Raw genomic sequence first — 23,617 nt, forward strand, 5'->3', positions numbered from 1 at the left:
AGGATGCCCCTCATGCCAAACTCTTGAGTGAATATCTGCCCAGAGATTGCTTTTGGCTCCTTTGAATTTCACCTTCACTTCCTTTGCCTCCTCAGACAAAAGCTCTTTTTGCCTGGTGAAGTTTCCATAGTTATTTCAATTGTTCCAGCATCCAGCACTTCAGCTACCTGGGGAAAGTTACCCAGAGCTACAGAGAAAACAAAAGCACTGTTTTCTGCTTTCATTGTGTGCGCATGCCTTCAGTTTCCTGTGAGATTTCATCCCTGCTGCACAGCAAAGCAGATAAGCAGACAATCTAAATATGATCGGTGTCATATTTATTTACATTCTAATGATAATTTGAAGCCAAAAAGTTAGCTATGCAAAGCATGGATGCAACGTAGGTTGTATAAAGTTAACAAAAATATCACATCACAGTTAGCAGAGTGTGCACGTCAAAAGAAAAACATGCAAAAAAGATAAAAAGATGAATCCATTAGGTCTTTAACCTCATTCATCTCACATAAGAGAAAAGGCCAAACAGCAGAGATAAGTTTATGTCCCTGATGAGGCTTCATAATGTGAAAATGCCCTGCGGTGCACCAGAACTCACCTCATCTGCACAGTCAGGTGTTTTTATTTATTTATCCATATACGATTTATCACAATGGGACTTAACCATAAATGCCACACAAGAAGTACTGAAGTATGCGCTAATGTCTTTGTTAAATATTAGGATGGATGGATCCATGCTTTCTTGTTATTTACACCAAATTCTGGTGCCTAAATGCAGTGAGCTTCTGCAATGTTATTGTCTGATTAGATGTTTTTGTTAAAGAGTAGTTGAATAAGTGTATCTAATAAAGTGGCAGGTGAGTGTATATTGTGATTAGATCAAAAAAAGGTGACTAACCTGTTTGGCGCTGAGGAAAATAAAGGTCCGTCCACTGTAAAGCTGTTTGCGAAGTGGAACCGCTCCAAGATTAACATCGTCTTTATTCAAGCTGGGCTCATCGATCTCAGGAATGAAGCTTAAAAAACACAGAGAGAAGACGGCGTTGAGCTCCGCTTCAGCGTTGCCGTGTATCCATGGGAATGGTTTGTACTGTACCTCTCGGCTTTAGGAGGCGGTAACTTCTGCTGAACAGCTCTGCTGAGCTCTGAGAAGAACTCTGGCTTCACGATGGGACAGCAGCACAGCAGAGCAGAAATGGTCTAATTAAGAAAAAAAACAAAAAAGTAACGAACAAACATGCCACAGGAGCTAGCGATGGTACAAAGTCGGGTCCTGACCTTAATGGTAACTTTAACAGAAGACATAACCAGGTGGGTGCAGTCCTGAGACCAGCTGCTGACCAGCTTTCCACCCAAAGCTAGCACGGCCTGAGAGAGCGACGCTTGGCCATCGTTGTCCAAACACGATGAACACACGACTGGCTGCAGATGAACCACACTAACACAAAGAGGACACGGTGATTGAGATACAACCAACCACAATCAGAACGTTTTATTAATCCAAGAGAAAATAACGAGGTCACTGTTGCGCCAAGACAGTAAGAACAGCAACAAACAAGTACAAATAATAAATAATATGACAAAACAGCTCTCATAATAGTATAGCTAACCAAAGTTGAAACTGAGCTTGTTATTTTTTGTATGCATGCGCAGATAAAACAATCCTTTTAGAATTCATACAACTATACATTCATACAACTATACAACTCATACATGAGTTGTATAGTTGTATGAATTCTAAACTATACAACTCATGTATGAGTTGTATAGTTTTAATGTTTTATTTGGGAACAGAATGGTGTGTATGTGTAAGTTTGGTGATGGAGTTTTTATTATAATAATAATAATAATAATAATGGATTGGAGTTATATAGCGCTTTTCAAGGCACCCAAAGCGCTTTACAATACCACTATTCATTCACTCTCACATTCATACACTGGTGGAGGCAAGCTACAGTTGTAGCCACAGCTGCCCTGGGGCAGACTGACAGAAGCGAGGCTGCCATATCGCGCCATCGGCCCCTCTGGCCAACACCAGTAGGCAAGTAGGGTAAAGTGTCTTGCCCAAGGACACAACGACCAGGACAGAGAGCCCAGGGATCGAACCGGCGACCTTCCGGTTACAGATGCGATTCCCAACCCCCTGAGCCACGGTCGCCCCATTATGAATGAATGATGAATTTTTATGAATTATTATGTCTATTTTTTTATGTTTAAGGACAACAGATGGAAATTAGCCTTTGGCTATAATCTGGCATGTTTACATTCATGCAATTTTTTTTTTACATTTATGTTCATTAACATCCACTGTCCTAAATAAATAAATAAATAAATTAGCTTTTGTAAAAGTTCTCAAAAAGTTGATTCTGTTCATCTGGATGTAGCATTTTCAGTGGGGGAAACGTTTCATCACTCATCCAATTGACCTCTTCAGTCTCAGCTGACTGCAGGTTTCCCCAACCTTATAAACAGTACATTGCACAATGACTGAAACTAGCACCACTGAATGAATAATGGGCTGGGAGGTCAGTTCCTTGATCATTAATATGCAAATTCTCATGACCATGAAACATTTCTCCCACTGAAAACGCTACGTCCAGAACAGAATCAACCTTTTGGGATTTACTTACCTGGATGATCAAGCATGCATTAAGACATTGTGTAAAAATTCAAGAAATATAACCATATCTCTTCTGCATACCTGAATTTGCTTTGAAAAACCCCAAAAGTCACTAAATCCCCTGATTTCAGGTTCACCGGTGTTGTAATCTGTTGGTTGTTGACAAATGTACCATACTTGGAGGTGTCTTTCAGAGTCAGCGTCTAAAAAGCAGAATACATGAGAGCAATCATCACATGTTCAATGTCTTTACTGAAGATCGGTCTCAGTATTGCTATCAGCGTTCATCATCTGACCAAATGTGTTGACTATGAGCCAGACTCCATCACTTTGCTGATTAGATATTAATGTGAAATAATTAATGCATTCTTGAATTATGAATAAAACCCTTTTTGGGAGGTCACGGTGACATCCAAGGGAGATAAAATGGCACAGAAGTTAAACTGTAATGAAAGTCAAGCTTTAATAGACATTTTTATCATTTTAGATAAAATTTAATTTTATGTTTTATAGTCCAGCAGGTTTATGAATGTATCAATAAAAGGCATCAAGTAAACAGAAAGAGAAAGAAACAAATTCAGAAGCTTCTTAAGGCAAGCAACAAGAAACCACACAGATCTGGCAAGCCAAACAATCCATATTTGGCAGCTGATAAATACTGTGGGAGCTCCACGCGAGTCTCAGAAGAACAAAACAATGTGTGAGCATGTAGCAGTTTTTTTAAATTGCAATTAAAATGACATCATATGTGTTTTATTTTGCAATTGCATCACTCAGCACAGCTTGCATAGCTTTTGGTAAAAACCAAATGGAGAATTTCTTAGACTGCACAACAATTACAGCTGAGTGGTGGCATGATTTACTACATTCAGGCCTAGTAATGTAGGAGTAGCGCAGCAGCACCACCTTCTGCACCAAAGTGTCATCATGCAGGCAAATATTTCACTGGTGCTTCAAGGAATACCAAGAGGATTTTTACTGATGTTCTGGTAAACCAGGAAAAAGACAAAAAAAGTCACTAAAATGTCTTTGCTTCCTTAACATTACATATAATAAATATGTCTCAGCACAAGCTGGATTAAAGTTTAGGAATAGGCCCTAAGGATAGATTTAAAACAGGCTGGTAAAGCAGCAGATCTGACACAACGGGGTAAACTCTGAGAAACATTTGAACCCCTGGATTTGGGCTTCGTTAAATGCCTCTAAAAGCATGATGTGAAGGAGGGTGTTCACTTAAGTATTTAAAAACAAGTAATTAAATCTTAAAATCTATCAGAAAAATAACTGATAGTGTGTTCTTCCCAGTTGAAATGCAAGCTGCAGCATTTTGAAACAGCTGCAAAACTGCAATGGAAAACATTAAGACCAGCATCTACATTAGTCTAGCCTTGATCAAATAAAAGCATGCAAGATTTAAAGATTAAAGCTTGTTGTCATAGCAGTAGCAGGGTTTGTGTTGTTACACCGCAAACAATGAGTAAAAGGGAGTAAAAAATGCACATTTAAAGCCCAGGACAGCACAGCTGTATTTGATTGCAACAGATTTCACTTGTGTACCTAATAAAGTTACCACTGAGTGTGTATAAACTGTATATAAACACTACAACTGTTTGTTCTCTGTTCATACCACCTGATCCTTTCCCTGCCTTGTCTCACCTGCTCTGTAGCACTTAGGTGAGCGTGAGCCCTGCTGATAGACTGGTCACTCGGAAGAAGAATGTCACAATTCTTTCGGCCCACCACGTACGCTTTACCCGAGAGGAGATAGCAGGCCTCAGCTGTGAGTGACAGACGGCAGGTTAGTGATTTTCTTATCTTTTCTTCAACTTAAAAGTTATCCCCTTTTGAAGTTTTGCATCCAGGAATTTTTTAAGAAAATTGTACATTTTATCTTGTAACAAACAAAACGTTATCGCAAAATGATCCACATTCTTTATATCTTTGATATTTGTTTTCTGGGTAAAATCAAAATTCCCAGAACAAACCTGTTTTTTGTTTTGTTTTGTTTTGGGTTTTTTGTATAAATAACTGAGGGTCATGTGATAGAGCACATGACTGACAAAGCAGCGATTAAATCCTCTTCTACCTACAGGTTACCTGTGGTGTAAGAAGTTGTGCTCCTACTGTAAATCAATCCATACATAAATCGTATTAATTACATATTCAGGTCATTAATTAGAAAAAAGGTTTGAGTTTTTGACTTTGACTGCTGGAAACATTTAAATTCAGATCATTTGACGTCTTGTTTATAGTTGCTACCATTAATTTCAACTTCCCATAAGCTCATTTAGAACCAAAGCATCATGCTTAGATAACACATTAACCTGTTTAGCAACATTAAATTAACACAGAGTATAAACACATGACAGCACAGCAAACATGCAGCCTAACGGGCTGCTAACCAGACAGATGCCTCCTGTGTGAACCATGCTATAAATGCTTTAATCTAGTGTTTCTCAGATAGCTGCTAACTCCATCATCAAGGTGCTAACTTTGCCCGGCCTGCAGCGTCATAAATAAAGCTTCTATAAAACGCCGTCATGACACGAAATGTTACCTGTAGGCTGCTGCTGGGGCGTCAGTATCCACATTATACTGCCCTCTGTTGCTTTGGCATATATTAAAACTAGCCGCAACTCAGAAATAAAGCAATGTTTTCAGCAAACAGTTAAGAACAACTATTAACTCGCCGGACCGCTTCACCCTCGCCACTGTGTCGTCATAACTATGCGCCGCGCTTTCAAAATAAAAGTTCGAAAACTGCGTTTCACTCTCGAAAACTTTAAACACTATCTGATAAAAATTTAGAATAAAAGAAAAAAAAATTAGCTGTGCATATATACAGAGAGTGTCTCGTCTTGACCCACAGTGATCATAGAAGCACAAATATAATGACTCCCATTAGCTGTTTCTACACCACAACCATACCGTACCTTAGAAAATTAGGAATTTGAATCAATAAATAAATTAAATATAAAATGCTGGAATAAGTGTGGAAATAACCATTGCGATCCTTTATATTTTCAAAACACTGACCTCGCTTCAGTTGCCGACTTTTGCTCTAAATACCAGTTAGAAAGCTAGAGAAGCCATTGTGCAGTTTATAAACACTATGGTTACAGTTAAGTGTTTGAAAAATAACAAAGAAATATATTTATATAAAATAATGACACAGTAACAAATTTGAAAAAGCCATAAATCAGATATATTGTAGATTTTATTTGATCTTAAAAGGTGAACCAGACACATGTAACACATTTAAAGTGACAGTTCAATAACAAACGTCAAAATATTAAAATGACAAATATAATTATTAATATAATACGGCGAAACAGATATGGAGGTAATTGCTTTTTTGTGTAAAATTGACTAGTTTATGATAAACTAAAACCAATAATTTATTTAGTTATTCTTAATAAGTATCACATTTTATCTATTGTTATCTTTGGTTTTATTTGCTGAATTCAAAATAAGGGATCGTTGTCAGATTTCCACGGCTGCCCTGCAGCTGTCCTGAGACGGCCTTGTCCCCAGAGGCACGGCAGTTTGTGATTGACTTTCATCACTGCAACGCTGGTGCAAGAATCTGGCTTACGGATGACCTCGCACCAATCTGGATAGTCCACAGGCTGAGATCCACTGCAGGAAAGATTAGTGTTTAGTTATGTTTAGCCACATCAAAATACAGTCTGTGCTTGTTGGTGTGTGTGTGTGTGTGTGTGTGTGTGTGTGTGTGTGTGTGTGTGTGTGTGTGTGTGTGTGTGTGTGTGTGTGTGTGTGTGTGTGTAAGGAAACTCACTGGTCACAGCATCCCACTCCGAAAGGCTCCATGCAAACACACTGGTAGCAGTCACTGGTGATCCAGCTTTCTCCTATCCCGTACATCTGTCCCATGTGTTCACAGGTCCCTTAAAAATGACAAACATGAGAAAGAGAAGATGAAGATTAAATAAAACTCATTCCATGCCGTTACATTCAAAATTTATGAGAATAAGTATATATATTAAAAATGTTCATCACAGCATTAAATTATATTTTAAAAAAATGGCTAAATACTTTTTTTTTTGCAGTTTTAGAAGTTAACTACACAAGAACAAAAAAAATGCTATAAAACCACTTTAAATGCAGCTTTTTCCCTCCTGCACTTCACTGAATTACCTTCTCTCAGGTATAGATGCTCTGAATGTTTGTGTAAAGAAAACTGCAACCTCTTCATACTTTGTAGCTTATTACATTAGTATGCATCTGAAGCTTTTGAACCAATCCTGTTATAAAATGTGCATCTGATGAGCAACCACAGCACACAGACCAAGTGGATGGAGACATTCAGAAAACATTAGGTATGAGCACCAAAAAAAAAGAAAAAAGAAAAAAAGAAGTGTCTAATTACATATGTAGGATATATGATACCTTTAGTGTTGAAGAAGCATTCGCCACTGCTGTACACAGAAAAGCATGGAACAGTGGCACTCAGGAAAGACAGTAGAGCCAGGAGCATACTTGCTGTGTTTGCCATTTCTGAAAATAGAAGAAGTGCAAAGGTTAAAGAAACACCATGAACACATCAGTCTGACTCAGGTTCATCAACTCAGTACTCAGGTTGATGCTCTCACTCGGGTTGAAGTTTCCAGCACTGTGTATAAAAATGTTCTGATGCTGTATTGTCTCTCAGGTCTCCTCTGCGCGTCCTCCTTCTGTCATCCACCCTCTTCTTGCTTCTTCCTCCGTCTCCTCCTCAGTGCCCCTCCTGAACTGATGCACTCTCTCCTCCTGGTCTCTCTCTATTTATACCGCAGCAGCACGTTCCCCCCAACCCCCCCCCCCCTTTTTTTTTTTATCAGAACACACTCACTTTCTACTTTCTTTGTTGCCATGTGTCCACAAACCTCCCACTCATTAATTACCAGCAGATGTTTACGGCACATATACACCACACACACATTATATGCACACACAACAAGCACATTTGTTGCAGTGTTTGTCATTCCCCCTTGCACTGCTTTGCAGACAGTGCCCCAGAGTATACAGTGTGCACTCTTTCAGATAACATTTGTTTCATGGGGTGCCATTTGACTCTATCTGTAGATCGTGCTGATGACACCCTATATAGGACAACCAGGCTTTGGCCTATTGTCTAACATACGAGCAGCCACATGCGTGTGCATGAGCAAAAACATAAATCTTTGACCCCGCTGCTAAAGAAGTAATATGAAAGGACAGGTTTGTTTCTTTATAGTTAAGGACTGATATCATATTTTAGCCTTCAAACAGAGATCTTGGCTGATTGTCTTTTGCTTACAAATGACTAATTTTAAAAGTCACTGAAGCATGTCACTTGCTTTATTCAATTTCATGTCCTTTAATTAATGAATCATCATGGGAACAACATTAGTCCAAATAGGATTTCAAATGATTCAGTGAACTTTATCTAATTTTTCTTATAAAAGTCTCTTCATGTGTGGCGTGCGTCATTGTGGGGTTTATTTTAGGAACACAAGAGACAACGCAACATCTAACAATATCTGAAGGCCGCCTGATTAAATTTGAGCTCATTATGTTTTTTCTTCTTTGTTGTGGGTTGTGTTTGAAGAAGCCACCTTGAATCCTGTGATAGCATAAGCTCATATGCGCACACACACACAGACACACACACACACTCACACACACACACACGCACACACATGCGCGCGCGCACACACACACTGCGATTTTTTTTAACCCTCGTTCATCTGATCGGCCATTGGCTAGTCATATTTGATTTGAAGCATAGGAACAGTGTACGTGTGTGAGTGAGTGTTAGAGCTATATAAGAACCAATCTGTCTTGATGTCAGAAAAGTTTTGTTCAAAAAAACAAACAGTTAGAGTCAATGTAATCCATTGTAATACACTTACACGTACTTAAATAAAAGTAAACAGAGGTGTTAGCTCTGTTTGTCATAGAGAAAATCATTTTATTAAACCTGTCCCAGGAATGCACCCACAGCAAAGTACTGCTATGCTGAGTTAATGGGAATTCTCACACTGGAAAAACTGACATTTAGCTTACATGACTTTATTGAGGGATTGGTGACAGTTGATCACAGTGGACTGGAATTTTTGTGCACTGTCTCATCATAGACTTATCATCCAACAACTTTTCTGCTGGTCGTTATGGGCGAGGGCTCTGCTTTATTGTGTTTGTCAGTTTGTTAAGTCTACCTTTAAAAAAATTGAAGGGAGCAATAATCACAAAGTACGGTATGATTCGTTCATAGGGAGCACGTCCATTATCTAATTGAAAACCTGCAAAATATAAAAAGAAATTAAAAAAGAAAGAATGAAAATAGGAGATAACCATCTTTCCTACCGGCTCCACCAGTTTTGCATTTGACACATTCCTTCCAGCCTATTCATATAAGATATTGCATAATAAAATGTCCTTTGAGGAATGCAGTGGGTGGACTCTTTGTTGAAGTCAAATTGCATGATAATACTATGTACAACGACAATAAAGGCTATTCTATTCCATTTTATGGGAAAAGATACTTAATAGTCAGACATTAAATAAAATAAAATTTCGCATTTTGCATTCCTACCAGAAAAAAATGGGAAAAGAAAATCTCCAGGAGAGCAGATGGGGAACCAGAATATTACCTAAAGTCCTTATATTTTGTTTAATTTTTTTTTCAATTGTTGAAATGTAAAAAATAAATAAATAAATGATTGGAAGAATAAAGAGGAGGACGTGAAAGACCTGACTTCTTCTCTGGTAAGACAAACACTGACAGCAACGCCTATTTGCTCATGAAGCAGGATGTTTCCATGCAGTCAGATCCTCGTTTAAAGAGAAAACAAACAAAAAAAAAACCAAACAATGCACGTCTTTACTGTGTCAGCTGTTTGTAACAAGATTGTAATTGTGTACTTGTGTACATGCCTGTGTGTGTTTGAGAGAAAGAGTGGACAGACAGCTGAAGCCGATATTCACTCATTTTTTTTATTTGCGTCATTCAGAGTATAAAGAGATCATTCTCAAGCTTAATCATTTACGTATATATTTTAAAAATTTGCTATTTAAGAATTGCAATCATGTACTTGTAAAGATTTCCATTGGCGCCATATTTATTTTGCAGAACGTCTCACGTCACACAGGCCTTTTTTCAGGGATGAAGCAAGGTCAGAAGTCAGTGCCGGACTCTGTAGGAATATGTCTGATATTTAGTTGACATTATAAAGCACAAGAACAACCGAATATCAAACATATCACACAGCTTCTGGCAAACCAGGAAGAATCCTGCAGGCTGGAAAAACCTGTTGCACAAAAGAAACATGAGGCAGTGAGGTAAAAAAAAAATTAGGAAGTGACAAACATCGCATAATCAGTCAGATTGTTGAGCTGAATTTAACTAATACTGACTTGAACAACCTTCTCCAGAAAGAAAAAGACAGACCAGAGGCCCAGAGGGCGAGGGAGCCAGAGATCGTGTTGGCATTTGAGATCAGCGTCTCTGTTAGCTTCAGGAAATACAGTTGGTGCAAAGGCAAGAGAAGAGGAATGATCTACATAAAGAAACACTCTTGATAGCAATGAAACAAACAAAAATAAAGATACTCACTCATTCTCTCTATGCGCAGGTGGAGTCCCAGCATCCCATCAGCAGGTCCTTCGCAAAACTGGCATGCTGATTAATAAAAAGTAGAAAAATAATAAAAATGTTGTCGAATGTGTGTGAGTCTGTGAGCCTGTCCCCAGTGGGACAGCATTTATATATATGCAGTCCCTTGATTTTGGGGGGGGGGGACCATCAACATCCACTCTTTCAGTAACACACACTCTGTGTCCCATGTAATTAAAGGTATATTGATCAGCTGCTGTGGCCTGCAGTCTTTCCTCCCCACATTAGCTGGATCAATAGATGTAATGTTCATCCCACTGTGAGTACACACACACACACACACACACACACACACACACACACACACACACACACACACACACACACACACACACACTGACATGAGTGCAGAGTCAAATAACACTCAGTTATTGCCTGTAGGGAGGACAAGAGTGAATGTGACGGTCATTTCAGTAAAGTCACAGGTCGTATCTAAGATTATCTTTAAAAATATAAATATATTTAAAACAAATAAAACTTCTAAATTATGTTTGTTTGCATTGAACATGGTTACAGGAGGAAAATAAAATCCTTTTAAATATGTTTTCCGTCATTATTACAATAATCGAGAGCATCTAAATGTGAAAGCAGTACAAGGTAATTTTTTGTCTGAGAAATACCCAATTTTATTGTATTAAGCAGAACTTTAAACAATATTACCTTAATTTCAAACTCCACATCAATTCAAAGGCAAAAAGTTGACTTTTACTTCAAAATATGAACACTGTTTAGTGTCCATGGATCGACATTCATTAAATAGCTCTGTTATGTTTTCAATTGCTTGATATTTTTATTTTAACGTGAGAATGACTGTAAAGTTTAACCGGTTCTGCTAGACTTGTGACATTGAGGCAGACTGAGGATTGACTCTAAAATCTCAGTGACCTCCAGCTGTCAGTGTGACCTCTGAATGTCAGGGTGGTTTGTTATAACTTCCACTTTGTGTTCGACGACTCTAACATATTTTTGCGCTAAACATAAAACAGCGTCATCGCCTACAGAGAATCTGGCTATTTTTTTTAACACAGGTGCATTCTTAATTGTACATTTCTGCTCATACACATCAAATCACACACTACAGTTTACGTTTATGACATCAGTCAGATTAAATGTCCCTTGCTGCCGCCTCTGTATCCTCTCCTGGTATGACGCCGACCTTGTCAGCCTATTGGGGCGGAATGATAGCCCCTCGATTGCCTAATTGTGAGCCTGGGGGAGTGTTTTAATCTCCAGCAGATGTCTGGCAGTGTGAAGCAGAGTGAGAGATGACAGGGTGATACAGAGGAAAGTGATTTTAAAAATGAATTGCATGAGATTTAACAAAACAACTAACATCCTTTGCATTACTAAAGACAAAAGAGTTTGCTTGAAAGCCTTTTTATAGTGCCCTCATCTCAAAGACCTAAGAGGAAAATTACATCCCTTTAGTTTAGTCCAAGTTTTTCTGTTTTCTAATAACATGTTTAAGGATTAAGAGTTAATTTAAGTTAATCTGAAAGAGGTTTCAGTTTAGCTGAAGTATTAGTTTTGCTGTGTTGCTGATAAGATTGCAGAACTAAGACATTGCTTGCAGCTTGTCTTAGTCCGACAGAAAAAGGATCACAAGAGTGTGAAAACGTGCTGATTCTGTGCTTTTATAAAAAGGGGCAGATAACATCACTAACAGTAAATCACTTTAAACACAAATTACAACCAATGAAGTGATTTTGTAAACCTGATCATGCAGTAACCGATTGTTACATGCAGTCATGATTAAATTTAATGGGACTGATCTCATATATAATCACTTCTGTGCAACTGCTTAACAAATCTAAAGGAATAGCAGACCTTCTGTAGGATTGAGCTGCTACGTCCCTGATTTGACACCAAGTGAGGACTTCTGTCACATGTCATTTTACACCTGTCTCTTCACCTCTTGTCTTCTCTCTGCTCTGGTTAAGTTTCTAGTTAAAGGATAAAATGCTTTAAAAAAAAACAACCCTTTAATAATAAAGTCAATTCATGAATGCTGAACCCGACAGACAGACACCCTTAAATGTTCTCATCTCTGAGTAAGACTTTCAGTCAATCAACTCTTCATTTCAAACGTATATGTGTTCATGCACAGTCATTTCTACCCCCTGTAGCTCATGTTATATATCGTTTAACATATATGCTATGAATAACCCTATGTAATATTCATGTTATATTAATATATACACCTAAAATTAACAATTAGATAGAGCAACTGTGGACTGATGGAGGACACACAAATAATGACACTGTACGATCGACCAGAACACAAGCTGTACAGCCGAAGCTTCACAAGAATAACAGACTGAAGTTTATATAGAGTGATGCATCAAAGCTCTGGGTTCTGCGATTGGTCAGTTAATTATGCTCGCTCTTTCTCTCTCTCTCTCATGCACACACATACTGACGCAGAGGCAGGGTCACTAAAAAGGAGCGAGGCAGACAAGGTTAACAGTGGTTATTCAATATCTCCGTGTTTTCAGCGCTGGACGTGGAGGAGTTATCTAACAGAGGAAAATAAATTAATAAAAGTGATCCAAACTAAAGGCCAGAACACAGCGTCCAAGACACAAATCAGATGTACATACGGTTAATAGGTTCACAGTGAAAGCAAAAGTGGAAGATGCTTTCCATTTTTATTTTAGTTGTGCAGCATTTAGTTTTTTTTCCGCCAGCTTATATTTACATGCAGTCAAATATGAAACCGACACACAAACGCCTTCACGAAGGAGCAGAATGGAGGACAGCAGCATTATTCAATACATAAAAACACTGTCTGACTGATTCATTGTTCTTTCTCATTCTGTCTGTGTTTGCATGTATAAACTATTACCTGTGCAACCAGGATACAGGTTAGTGGGCAGGTACAGTATTTCACAACCATGCGCCTTACAAGTCCCACGCCTTAACTATTGTGTGCAATGTGTTCTCGGCCAACTAATATAAATTACTTTATGGCAGGGAGAGTGAGAGGAAGGTCACCATCTGTTTGCACTCTTTAGCAAAGCTGTGAGAAATGTTACATATATTGATTTTTCATTAATGCTTTCAGACACTTGTTTTTTTGTTGTTGTCTAAAAAACAAACAAACAAACAAAAAACTTTAGCTCTGCTTTACACTTTTAGGTACAGAGAAACTCAGGGACTAGTTTACTAAGTGCACCTGCTGCAAGTCAAGTCAAAGTTTATCTCTATACTGTATTTTACAAAAGTGCTACACAGGTTATGCTAAATATCCAATAAAAAAAATAATTAAATCACCAATAAATACACTATATGCATTATAAAGCACCATACATAAGACTGATTTTGCATGGTTTGTAGGCCTCAGTGCTTTGGCAGCAGTGTAGGACTGTAAAAGCTCAGTTAAGTAGCGTGGTGCCAGGCCATTCAAACTCTTAAAAGCAAGTAAGTTCATTTTTAAACTGGATCCTGGAATGTAAAGATGCCAGTACAGGTGTGACATGATCACGTCCTATTTTTCCTACCAGAAGGCAAGCATTTTATACAACCCACAGCCAACAAGTGACAACGGATCAAACCCAACAATGAGAGAATTACAACAGTCTAATCAAGCAGTATTAAAGGTTTGAATTACTCTCTCAAAGTCACGTGAAGGGTGGTAAGCCTCCAGCTTACTGAGGAATTTACTTTGCATAGAAGCACTGCCAAAAATCACACAAAGGTTCTTTGTAGCTGGGTGGCAATCAGAAACTAAAAGATCATTTCTGAACAAAAAGTATTTCTTCTTGATGCTCATAATGACATTTAACACCATATCAGAATGGTGTTAATCCAACTATTAGATGTTTCAAATATTTCATGGACTCATGGATATAAATTGTACGATTTCATTGTTTTGAAAAATGTTATTACGTTGGCTTTCTCTGTGTTATTGTAGGGTCTTTACCTTACTATAATGTGCTGGTTGAGGCAACTGTTGTTGTGATTTGGTGCTATAAATAGCTAACCTATAATGTGCACCTTTGCTGTAAAAAATGTATCTGATTGAAATGTATTGGTGGTATTTTAAAGGATACTGATAGGGATCAGGATAAAATTGTGATTGGTGGTGGCCCACAGTGTTTTTTAATCTACTAAGGAAGAATTTTGTCGGCTTAAAACAACAGCAGTGTCCTCCCACAGCAATAAGGTTCCTGGTTTGATCCCCAGAGAACCCCAGAAACTGAGAGCATCTTGCAGGACTGTTTTGCTCAAACAGATTGGGATGTGTTTCAAACTGCAGCCACTAAGGAGAACTGTTCTGTCAACATACAGGACTATGCTGAATATGTGACTGGGTACATCAGCACCTGTGTTGACAATATTGTGCCCACCACACAAATCAGAAAGTTCCTCAACCAGAAGCCCTGGATCAAAGTGGAGGATGCTGCATTCAGATCAGGCAATGAGATGGAGCACAAAGCTTCGTAGTACGGACTGAGGAAAGCCATTACAGCAGCTAAGAGGCAGTAGAGAAAGCAGCTGGATGGCTCCCATTCTTCTGCTGGCCCCGGGCGGATGTGGCAAGACCTGCAGCATATCACAGAGTATAGGGCCACCACCAACACCATCAACTCTGCACGCAGGCTGATGGATGATCTCAACCTGTTTTACACCCGCTTTGAGACCTCCCAGACCTCCCAGATCTCCCAGACCCTCCAGACCTCCCAGAAACCCCAGATTACCCGACTGTCTCCCCCGCCAGCGGTCTCAATAGACCAAGTGCACAAAATCCTGAGGAAGATCAACCCCCGCAAAGCATCAGGACCAGACAACATCCCTGGAAGGGCCCTTAGAGCATGTGAATGAGCTGGCTGATGTTCTCACCTCCATCTTTGACCTTTCCCTCAGTCAGAGCATCGTTCCCACATGCTTCAAGACCACAACTATCATCCCTCACCCCAAGAAAAGCCCCGCCACCTGCCTAAATGACTAAATGACCAGTTGCACTTACTCGAATCATTGCAAAGTGTTTTGAGAGAGTGGTGATATTAAGAGAAATATCAGGGTAGTCTTTGCTGACTATAGCTCCGCCTTCAACACGGTCATCCCTTACGAACTCATCAGCAACTGTCTGCACTCAGCCTGCACCCCACCCTCTGCGACTGGCTACAGAACTTTTTGACTGGCAGGCCTCAGTCTGTCAGGATCAGCAACAGGACTTCAGTCAGCATTATTACAAACACTGGAGTTCCACAGGGTTGCGTCCTCAGCCCCATCCTCTGCACCCTGTACAGTCACGACTGTGTCGCCTCCAACAAAGAGAACATCATACTTAAGTTCGCGGATGACACTGCAGTGATCGGTCGCATTACTGGAGGGGATGAAGCGGCTTATAGGAGAGAGGTGGCCTGTCTGGTGTCATGGTGTGAGGACAACAACCTCACCCTCAACACTAACAAAACAAAGGAGATGATAGTGGACGTGAGGAAGAAGAAGAGGCCTCACCAGCCGCTGTTTATCCAGGAGAGTGAAGTGGAGAGGGTGAGCAGCTTTAGGTACCTGGGTGTCCACATCACTGAGGACCTCACCTGGTCACTGAACACTACACAGCTGGTCAAGAAGGCTCAGCAGCGGCTGTATTTCCTGAGGAAGCTGAGGAAATTTGGGATGTCAGTCAAGATCCTCAGCAGCTTCTACAGCTGCACTGTGGAGAGCAACTGACCCGCTGTGGAGAAGATCACCAGAAACCACACGTCTGCCCTCGAGATGAAGGTTTAGAAGTCCGAAATCCAGAACATCTCGAGTCAACAACTCCTTCTTCTCCACTGCTATCAGACTCCTGAACATCCATGAACATATCCTTATTTATCTTGTTCCATCAACCCTACCTAACTTGGCATTTGTGTATGGACAGCAAAGGAAGAATTTCATTGCACAGAGAAATGCCATTTCTTCTGTACACATGACAATAAACACTTTGAATCTTGACTCTTGAATCTTGAATCTGGTTAATGGTTCTCCTGTGTAGGTACTCTGTATTCCTCCTACAGTCCAGAGATGTTAGGTTACTTGTTTTTTCTGAATTAGTTGTGGATGTAAAGCAGATACAGGGGTTGAACTTTGTTGAATGAGGTGCTGTATAAGAGTATGTGACTTGTGGTGTATAGCACTTTGAGCGGTCAGTAAGCCTGGAAATAAAGCAAGCACAGCAAGTATCGATACCAGCGCTGGTAGTGGTATCATATTAATACTAGCGCGATAGGATCAATACCTTGTTTCTATCCTCTAGTTCAGTATGTAGCCGACTGGATTGTGTCAAATTAATACTTTTTAAAAAATGTAAATATTCCGCAAACACCCAATATAAAAATATCTGAACCTTTTTGTGTTGTCACATCTGTTTTATTTATAGCCTATAGCACATTTAAACAAGAGAAGTTGACTCAAAGTGCTTTAGAGATTGGTACATTTCATTTCAGGTATCCCAATTTTTTTTTTTTTTTTAAAAACATGAAATGCTGAAAGGTGTGATGTTGAAAGTAAAAATCATTGATTTACTGGTCATTAAAATGTGTTCAGAAATTGCAAACTTATGATGATTCATCTCAAAAGTCTTGACACGTGGCTCTTCCCTCCATAAGCTGCCTTTATAAGTAATAAATCTAAAAGCATTGATACCATTATTGGTATTGGCAATATTGTCCCTTTTACTTGGTATCTGATTGATACCAAAATTTGCAGCATGCCACAGTACTCCATTTCACACACAAATGATCATGATGTTCCATTTCTAAGAACAATAATGTGCCCTGCATATATAATTGAGGATTTTTTGCACTATAATAACTCTTAGTGCATTTCTGTGTAATTATTCTGCTACTTAATTTTAAAAAAGACTGCTGTGCAGACTTTGAACTTACATTACAGAAATATTCCCCCTACTGTTTGAAAATGCCAAAAGACATGCATTTCATTTTTTTTCATTTAAATTTTTTAAACCTAAACTCAAGCATACTGTTTACAAGATATTACATGCATACAACCAATCAGTCAAAACATAGTTAGTTTACAGTTTTGCATTACTTTTGTGCCATGAATTCAACTAAACCAGAGCAGATAAACATTGTTCCTCTTAAACAAGGTTAATATTAAAAGTTGGGATGGAAACAAGAGGCTGGAAGAGTGAGTAGTACAACTAGTAACAGGTCAGCGACATGACTGAGGGGAGAAAGATATATATGGGTTTTAAATGAACATATTCTCCCATCCAGACAAACTCTTTTACAGGGAAGGCTTTGTATATCACACACCAAATTAGACCAAGTCCAGGATACTAGTATCCATGCCTGATCTTATGGGTCCAATTCCTTTAGCCTTTTAAGCCTTGGGGGCCTCAGCCTTTGCCTCTTGTTGTTTGGGAGCCTCGGCCTTTGGTTGCTCCTGTTTGGGGGCCTCGGCCTTTGCCTCTTCTTGTTTGGGTGCCTCGGCCTTTGGTTGCTCTTGTTTGGGGGCCTCGGCCTTTGCCTCTTCTTGTTTGGGGGCCTCGGCCTTTGGTTGCTCTTGTTTGGGGGCCTCGGCCTTTGGTTGCTCTTGTTTGGGGGCCTCGGCCTTTGGTTGCTCTTGTTTGGGGGCCTCGCCCTTTGCCTCTTCTTGTTTGGGGGCCTCGCCCTTTGCCTCTTCTTGTTTGGGGGCTTCAGCTTTTGGTTGCTCTTGTATTCCACACAGAGTTCTTTTAACAGAAAAAATTACAATAAAAATATAATATGTGCATCAATATCACAATACATATAATAGTAGGCTCTGCTGATTTATGTTAATCAAAGAGGTAACCATACCTAGCTTCTGCAATATCTGTTTTTATGAACTGGCACGCTGAGCTGTATTTTGCTAGTTCCTGCTTCAGAGTGTCTTCTTCTGTTGTCCAGCTCGTCTTCTCTTTTTCCTGGTGAGCTGTAAGTGTTATAAATTACAAGATGGGTTCGAAGCTAGTATGAGCTTAGTAAAACATACAAAAAAGTCTTTACTTTCTTTACTTCCAACTACACGACTACTTTCATTCACTAGACTTCATAAACCATCACTTACCTTTCAGACTTTTTAACTGTATCTTTGCTGCTGCCACCTCATCTGTTATTGTCTTCTGCAAATGCAAAGAAAAAGCTCAGCAACACAAAGCACTGGTGAAACCACAGAGATCAAATTTGCACAAATGGTTTGCAGAATGTGAATGTGATAAGTATGTAAATATAAATGATTTGGTGAGAAAAAACCCACAAGAACCAAAGTGGAGTAAAATAGTGGCTCGCTTGGCTTTCTCCTCAGCCACATGCACAATGATGCTACACAGCAAAGGCACTTCCATTTGGTAATGTGGCATGTAGAAGATATATAGCATTTATAGACCTAGCATAAGCACTAGCCTACATGCTGTTTTTCTTACAGTTGAAAGCACCATCCACTACTGTTTCTTTGGGTGAAGGAGTATGCTAACTTTCCCAATAGGGCCTGCAATATATACAGCAGAGGCTATAATATATTGTTTGAATTAACAAAAAAAAAAATCATCATTTTTTTTTTAGATCCAAATCACAACATCAATCACATCAAGGCATTTTATATTATATGGCACAGACCCTGTAACAATACAGAGAACAAGCCAACAATCAAATGACACCTCTGAGTAAGCATTTGGTGACAGCGGAAAGGAAAATCTCCCTTTTAACAGGAAGAAACCACAGGCAGACAGGCCAAAACTACTGCTGCAGCAGAAAGATTTAGAATTGGGTTATATCATAAATCAGAAATGACTGAGCCAGAACAGTTCACATGATGAAGAATTTACAGGTGTTTCTTCTTGCATTAACCATTAGACGGCCTCAAAAACCACGAAGACAAAACAAGCTATAAATCAAAACACTGTGCTGCATCATTAGTAAATTTACGTAGCCTACATATGAGGAACTTGCCAATACAAACGACCATGTACGCTGTTACTCATATTAATTAATAATTGGATGCAATGTGGTGAAGAAGAAACGTGCATCATGGGAAGTGAAATCACAAACCCATTGCAGCATAGCTACGGGATCCATCTATATACTTTATCAAGTTTTAAGCCTAATCTTCAAAAGCGGGGGTGCTGGATGTCAAAGACTGATATTTTGTACAGTAATGTAGGAAATCAGCTTCAGTTTAGTGGTGGCATAAAGTCCACTGTCAGGCGGATAAGCCTGATTTTCTGAGTGCACCCGAGTACACCTATGCTCCTCAACAGGTGGAACGGGTTTTGGGAGTTACACTAGCTGTCTCTACCCGTAAGAATTACAAAGAAACAAAAGGAATACAACTGTGTGAACCTAATAATTATAAATATTTCTACTCACCAGGTCTCCCTGGCAGGATTTCGCATCTCCCTTTGACTTGTCCCCGTCGGTCTGGAGCTCGTTCACCTCCTCCTCCAGCGCTTTATGCGCAGTGCTGGCCTTTTCCAGCATGTTCTGCTTCTCTGCCTTATCGTTCTGATATTCTCCCAGCACATCATAGGCAACCCGCAGTCTGACATCCTGAAACTTGAACTGCTTCTCGTATTTTTCGTGCTCACCTTTCCGCAGTTTCATGATCCCCACTAAAGCGACCGACACCACTATGGTCGCAGGTAGCAAAAATGACTTCATTGTTTGCCCGGCGTTGAGAGCCTTCCTTTACTGTGGAAAGTGAAGAGCGGATCTTCTTACAGAGCGGCCTCTTCGACGTTCACGAGCAAAGTTGCTCTGTGCGTGACCCTGGCAACACCGTGAATGAATTAGTGAGTCACCTGCTGTTACCTGGATTGGACTTTAATCATTGTGGTTGTTCCTGAGCTCGTCAGTAAACACGCCCTCTCCTAGCATGCCGTGTCTAAAGATAGACAGGTTGGGCCTGTTGGCTTTGAGCAAACTGGTTTGCCTTAATAGGCATGTGGTCATGCATGTAGGCCTGTATACACACACACACACACACACACACGTATATAAATTAGTAGGCCAAATAATAACCTCCATAATTCAAAAAAATATGTACGAAGGTAAACGCACATATAGTTCTGTAGAAAATATAGTGAACTGCCTTTCTTTAAAATAAATAAATAAATAAATATATATGTGTGTGTGTGTGTGTGTGTGTGTGTGTGTGTGTGTGTGTGTGTACTATGTTGAAAGCAAACAGCAGATGTTAGGCCTATAAGAGAAAGGCTCGAGATAGGCTGATCATGATGCAAATACATCCCAAGTGTTTGTTTAAGTGACTGCCAACAAGAGCAAGCGAGAGAGAGGGAGTGCCACAGGAGGAAACAGGTGGTTTGTCACGCCCATCCAGTTCAGCAGGTAACGCAGCCTGCAAGTTTCCCGTCACACCGGCGGACTGGTAAGGAGACGCGTGCGCAAGGTCGGAGACCTGGGATGAACAAGTGACCCTCAAGAGTTCTTCATCGTGTATCCCGTGTCTCCCCGTCGAAACCAAGATGAAGCTGGCGATGGCGTTAGTTGGCCTGAGTGTTGTTGTGATGGGTGTCTTGATTTTCCAGGTCGTGCATCAGGAATTCCGCCTGAGTCACTTAAAATTCCGCTTAGTGGAGAACTCGGCGCAGGTTACCAGGAAAGAGGAAGGCATAGTCGAACTGAAAGCCAAAATCTCCGAGCTGCAGAAATCGCTGGACGACGTCAACACAAAGGTGGAACAACTGAAAAAGAAAAAGGCAGAAATTGAAAAGTCATCGGAGGACGCGGGTAAAAGTCTGGCGGCCTGTACCACGGAGAAGGCAAGGCTCGCGGGCGCACACACGCACACAATTGCACTTTGACTCTCCACAGGTTTTAATTCATTTGCATGCTCGTGCAGTCTAAACATTAACAAAAAGAAAAAAAGAAAATGATCATGTGACTAACTGTAATACATTTAAGTATTTGCTTGATTGTCTCTATTTGAGCTTCATTCCGCAGTAAACCGTAACTGCTGACTTCCACTTGTTTTCGCATTAGGAGAAGGCGGAGAAGACGAGGGATAGTACAACTGGGGAAATAGATAAACTCAAAGGTAAGCCAGCTTTCTGTTTAAGTTCTGCTTTGTTGTTATGAGCTCTGGACTGACAGATCTACAAATATGTTTGTTTCTATACAATGATATGGATCACATAGGAGAATAAGACAAGCATTTCTCTGTTTGCATTTTTAAATGCACTGGGTGTCATCCCCCCCAATTGTCTACAAAAGCAGAAAAAGAACTGTTTCATTTTTACATTCCTTTATGAAAAACCTGTAAAACCAGCTGTTGCAACACTGAGCCACACGGGCTTACTTGGAACGCAAAGCTACCAGTTTCAAATAATACATTTACACTCTCATATGTTATTATCTTTTATTGTCTCAGACAATCATGAAGCGGCTAAAAGTAAAGCCCAGGAGAACATTCAGAGCTTGAAAGAGGAGATTTTTAATAGAGATAAAGCAGTCTGTGCCTTTCTTGATACAACCAAGGACAAAGGACGGTAAGATTTTAATCACCAGCATGCATCGTCAATAATAAATTGGATTACCATAGATCACTACTGGGGGCTACTGTACAAGTCTATTTAACACGCCTCTATTGCAAAACTGAAAACTGTCTTTTGATTTCTTGATTTTTCAGGACGTTGTGTGAAAATCTTCAACAATCACAGTGAAGTCACCTCAGAACTGTTCAACAATGACTACCAACTTTTTCAGAAAAATATTTGTGCATCCAAGTTTTGTATCACCTCTAAGGTTATTATGGAATAATAACAAAAAAAGAAAAGAAATTCTGTGCATTCACTCAGAGAACAAGTATACAGACATGTGGAATAGAGAAATAGAATTCATTTCATATCATAAGAAGGCAATGAAGGTTGTATTTGTAATGTATAATGTGGGGATCATCCGACAAAAATTCTATGTGCTCAAAATGTTGCGCCTAATATGATGATATAACAATAGAAATAAGCAATGTAAATAATAGAAATAACTATTTGGTTAGTTATAGGGAAAGATTATGGTTTGGTTAAAGTGACCCTCGTATCAACGTTTGCCACGTCTGTCTGAGCGTTCTGTGACAGTGTGTTCGAGCTGAAATAACCCCTGCAGAAGCTGTTTAACTGCTATGGTTGGGTACCTGATGTGAAACACTGTAGTGTCTCCTTTTATCATATTATGTTTTACTATTTTTTAGTTATTCTTTCGAATGTAATAAAAAATAGCAAAAGTTCACTTATTATTGTAACAATGTACAACACTTTCATTTTAGCTCAGGCAGTAATGAAAAAGCGACCTTGCAGTTATTTTGCACTGGTTTTATGATCGTGGAAACAATATTTTTGCTAAAATAGTTCCTGTAATTTCTTGTAGTAAAATAAACCAGATAGTTTTTTTAAAGGACACACGGACCCAGATTTTATTCAGTTTCTGTTTGGTTTTTATAAATTTGATGTACTATTAATGCTTTGGGCCATAAACAGCAGACCTTTAAGCAGTCTAGAAAATAGATGCAATGTGTGTAAAAGTGTAAAAGCATTGTATATATCAGTTAATACGACTCTGAATATAAAGGAAGCCAAAATGATAAAACATTTTAGATTTAAGAGGCAAAACCTAAATTATCACGTCTGTTCAAATTAATGCTCCTTTAACTCCCCCTAGTGCAGAACCTAGGTTAAGACAGAGCATGTTACTGATATTGTGCTGATACAACTGAGGAAACACTTTCTTACAGGGGATCTTGTTTGGAGGAAACTATTAAAAGTACAATCTGAGTACACTGAACTTGTTACAAAACGTCTTGTATGAAATTAGATTGCCAAAAGCATTTATTGTGGGTTTAATGAGTGCTGTATGGATGTACAATTACTAAATAAAGCGTTTTGTGTTCCTAAAGTTCCTATAAGTTAACAAGCGCAACCTTATTATTGCTCATTTCTAAATATTGTTTTACCTTTACCTTTGCGTTCATGCAGTTCCCTTTACCGCCTTCAGCTAATCTGCAGGCAAGATGCCTTTCCTTATGGTTTCATGATAAGATAAGATAAGATAAGATAAGATAAGATAGAACTTTATTAATCCCTCGGGTGGGTTCCTCTGGGAAATTCGACTTGTATAGCCTTGTATTGAAAATAACCTGTATTTGTAAAGTATATAACGACACTGAATCAATTACAAACATATGATAATCACAAATTATTATTATAAATAATGCATTAATATTCTAAATGTTTTGTTTTGCTGTTGTTGTTCTTTTGAAAGTTGTTACAGAAATAATTGCTACCTCTCCTTCAACCTCCACCCACTTGCAAACTTATTATCTTTTTTATTAATATCCGAATAGCTAATCATTTGGCACCAACT

At 39.3% G+C, this 23,617-nt stretch overlaps 4 protein-coding genes and 1 long non-coding RNA gene across 5 annotated transcripts in view; 2 read left to right on the forward strand and 3 right to left on the reverse strand.

Annotated features, from left to right (window-relative positions):
* Nucleotides 1-5,329, reverse strand: part of nbn (nibrin) — a 15,349-nt gene extending 10,020 nt beyond the window's left edge. Inside the window, exons 1-6 of the mRNA XM_085473833.1 lie at nt 5,172-5,329; nt 4,271-4,392; nt 2,696-2,817; nt 1,273-1,432; nt 1,091-1,194; nt 893-1,010 (exon numbers count right to left, since the gene is read on the reverse strand). Coding sequence (XP_085329959.1) covers nt 893-1,010; nt 1,091-1,194; nt 1,273-1,432; nt 2,696-2,817; nt 4,271-4,392; nt 5,172-5,205 — 660 coding nt within the window. The 5' untranslated portion in view covers nt 5,206-5,329. The remainder of the gene's footprint in view (nt 1-892; nt 1,011-1,090; nt 1,195-1,272; nt 1,433-2,695; nt 2,818-4,270; nt 4,393-5,171) is intronic.
* Nucleotides 4,146-10,144, forward strand: LOC146698626 (uncharacterized). The gene is made up of 3 exons (XR_014923048.1): nt 4,146-4,412; nt 9,729-9,937; nt 10,031-10,144. It is a non-coding gene; the product is annotated as an uncharacterized LOC146698626 (long non-coding RNA).
* On the reverse strand, nt 5,821-7,382 carry LOC146698627 (prostate-associated microseminoprotein-like). Its single transcript, XM_085472691.1, has 4 exons — nt 7,228-7,382; nt 7,025-7,132; nt 6,414-6,522; nt 5,821-6,253 (listed from the first exon to the last, which is right to left on the reverse strand). The coding sequence occupies exons 2-4, from the start codon at nt 7,128-7,130 to the stop codon at nt 6,079-6,081; spliced, it is 390 nt and encodes a 129-aa protein (XP_085328817.1). The 5' UTR covers nt 7,131-7,132; nt 7,228-7,382; the 3' UTR covers nt 5,821-6,078.
* Nucleotides 10,145-16,693: 6,549 nt separating the features above from the next.
* Nucleotides 16,694-20,068, reverse strand: LOC146698628 (uncharacterized). Its single transcript, XM_085473837.1, has 4 exons — nt 19,613-20,068; nt 18,315-18,369; nt 18,065-18,179; nt 16,694-17,958 (listed from the first exon to the last, which is right to left on the reverse strand). The coding sequence occupies exons 1-4, from the start codon at nt 19,901-19,903 to the stop codon at nt 17,607-17,609; spliced, it is 813 nt and encodes a 270-aa protein (XP_085329963.1). The 5' UTR covers nt 19,904-20,068; the 3' UTR covers nt 16,694-17,606.
* A 515-nt stretch (nt 20,069-20,583) lies between these two features.
* Nucleotides 20,584-23,152, forward strand: LOC146698629 (uncharacterized). The gene is made up of 4 exons (XM_085473838.1): nt 20,584-21,024; nt 21,245-21,299; nt 21,633-21,750; nt 21,891-23,152. The coding sequence occupies exons 1-4, from the start codon at nt 20,728-20,730 to the stop codon at nt 21,922-21,924; spliced, it is 504 nt and encodes a 167-aa protein (XP_085329964.1). The 5' UTR covers nt 20,584-20,727; the 3' UTR covers nt 21,925-23,152.
* The last annotated feature ends 465 nt before the right edge of the window (nt 23,153-23,617 follow it).

Source organism: Copadichromis virginalis, linkage group LG11, assembly GCF_057382275.1.
Source record: "Copadichromis virginalis isolate Kocher_CV1m ecotype Utaka linkage group LG11, C_Virginalis_male_GT1.1, whole genome shotgun sequence".
Taxonomy (NCBI): domain Eukaryota; kingdom Metazoa; phylum Chordata; class Actinopteri; order Cichliformes; family Cichlidae; genus Copadichromis; species Copadichromis virginalis.

Bases quoted from the DNA above. Each gene is read 5' to 3' on its own strand.
- LOC146698628 (XM_085473837.1), bottom strand. From the start codon at position 19,903: ATGAAGTCATTTTTGCTACCTGCGACCATAGTGGTGTCGGTCGCTTTA. The intron at 18,180-18,314 runs GTAAGTGATGGT...TAACACTTACAG, and splicing joins ACAGTTAAAAAGTCTGAAAG to CTCACCAGGAAAAAGAGAAG. The intron at 17,959-18,064 runs GTATGGTTACCT...TTCTGTTAAAAG, and splicing joins ACAGATATTGCAGAAGCTAG to AACTCTGTGTGGAATACAAG.
- LOC146698629 (XM_085473838.1), top strand. From the start codon at position 20,728: ATGAAGCTGGCGATGGCGTTAGTTGGCCTGAGTGTTGTTGTGATGGGT. The intron at 21,025-21,244 runs GCAAGGCTCGCG...TTTTCGCATTAG, and splicing joins CGGCCTGTACCACGGAGAAG to GAGAAGGCGGAGAAGACGAG. The intron at 21,751-21,890 runs GTAAGATTTTAA...TTGATTTTTCAG, and splicing joins ACAACCAAGGACAAAGGACG to GACGTTGTGTGAAAATCTTC.
- LOC146698627 (XM_085472691.1), bottom strand. From the start codon at position 7,130: ATGGCAAACACAGCAAGTATGCTCCTGGCTCTACTGTCTTTCCTGAGT. The intron at 6,523-7,024 runs GTATCATATATC...GTCATTTTTAAG, and splicing joins ATGCTTCTTCAACACTAAAG to GGACCTGTGAACACATGGGA. The intron at 6,254-6,413 runs GTGAGTTTCCTT...TCTTTCCTGCAG, and splicing joins GGAGTGGGATGCTGTGACCA to TGGATCTCAGCCTGTGGACT.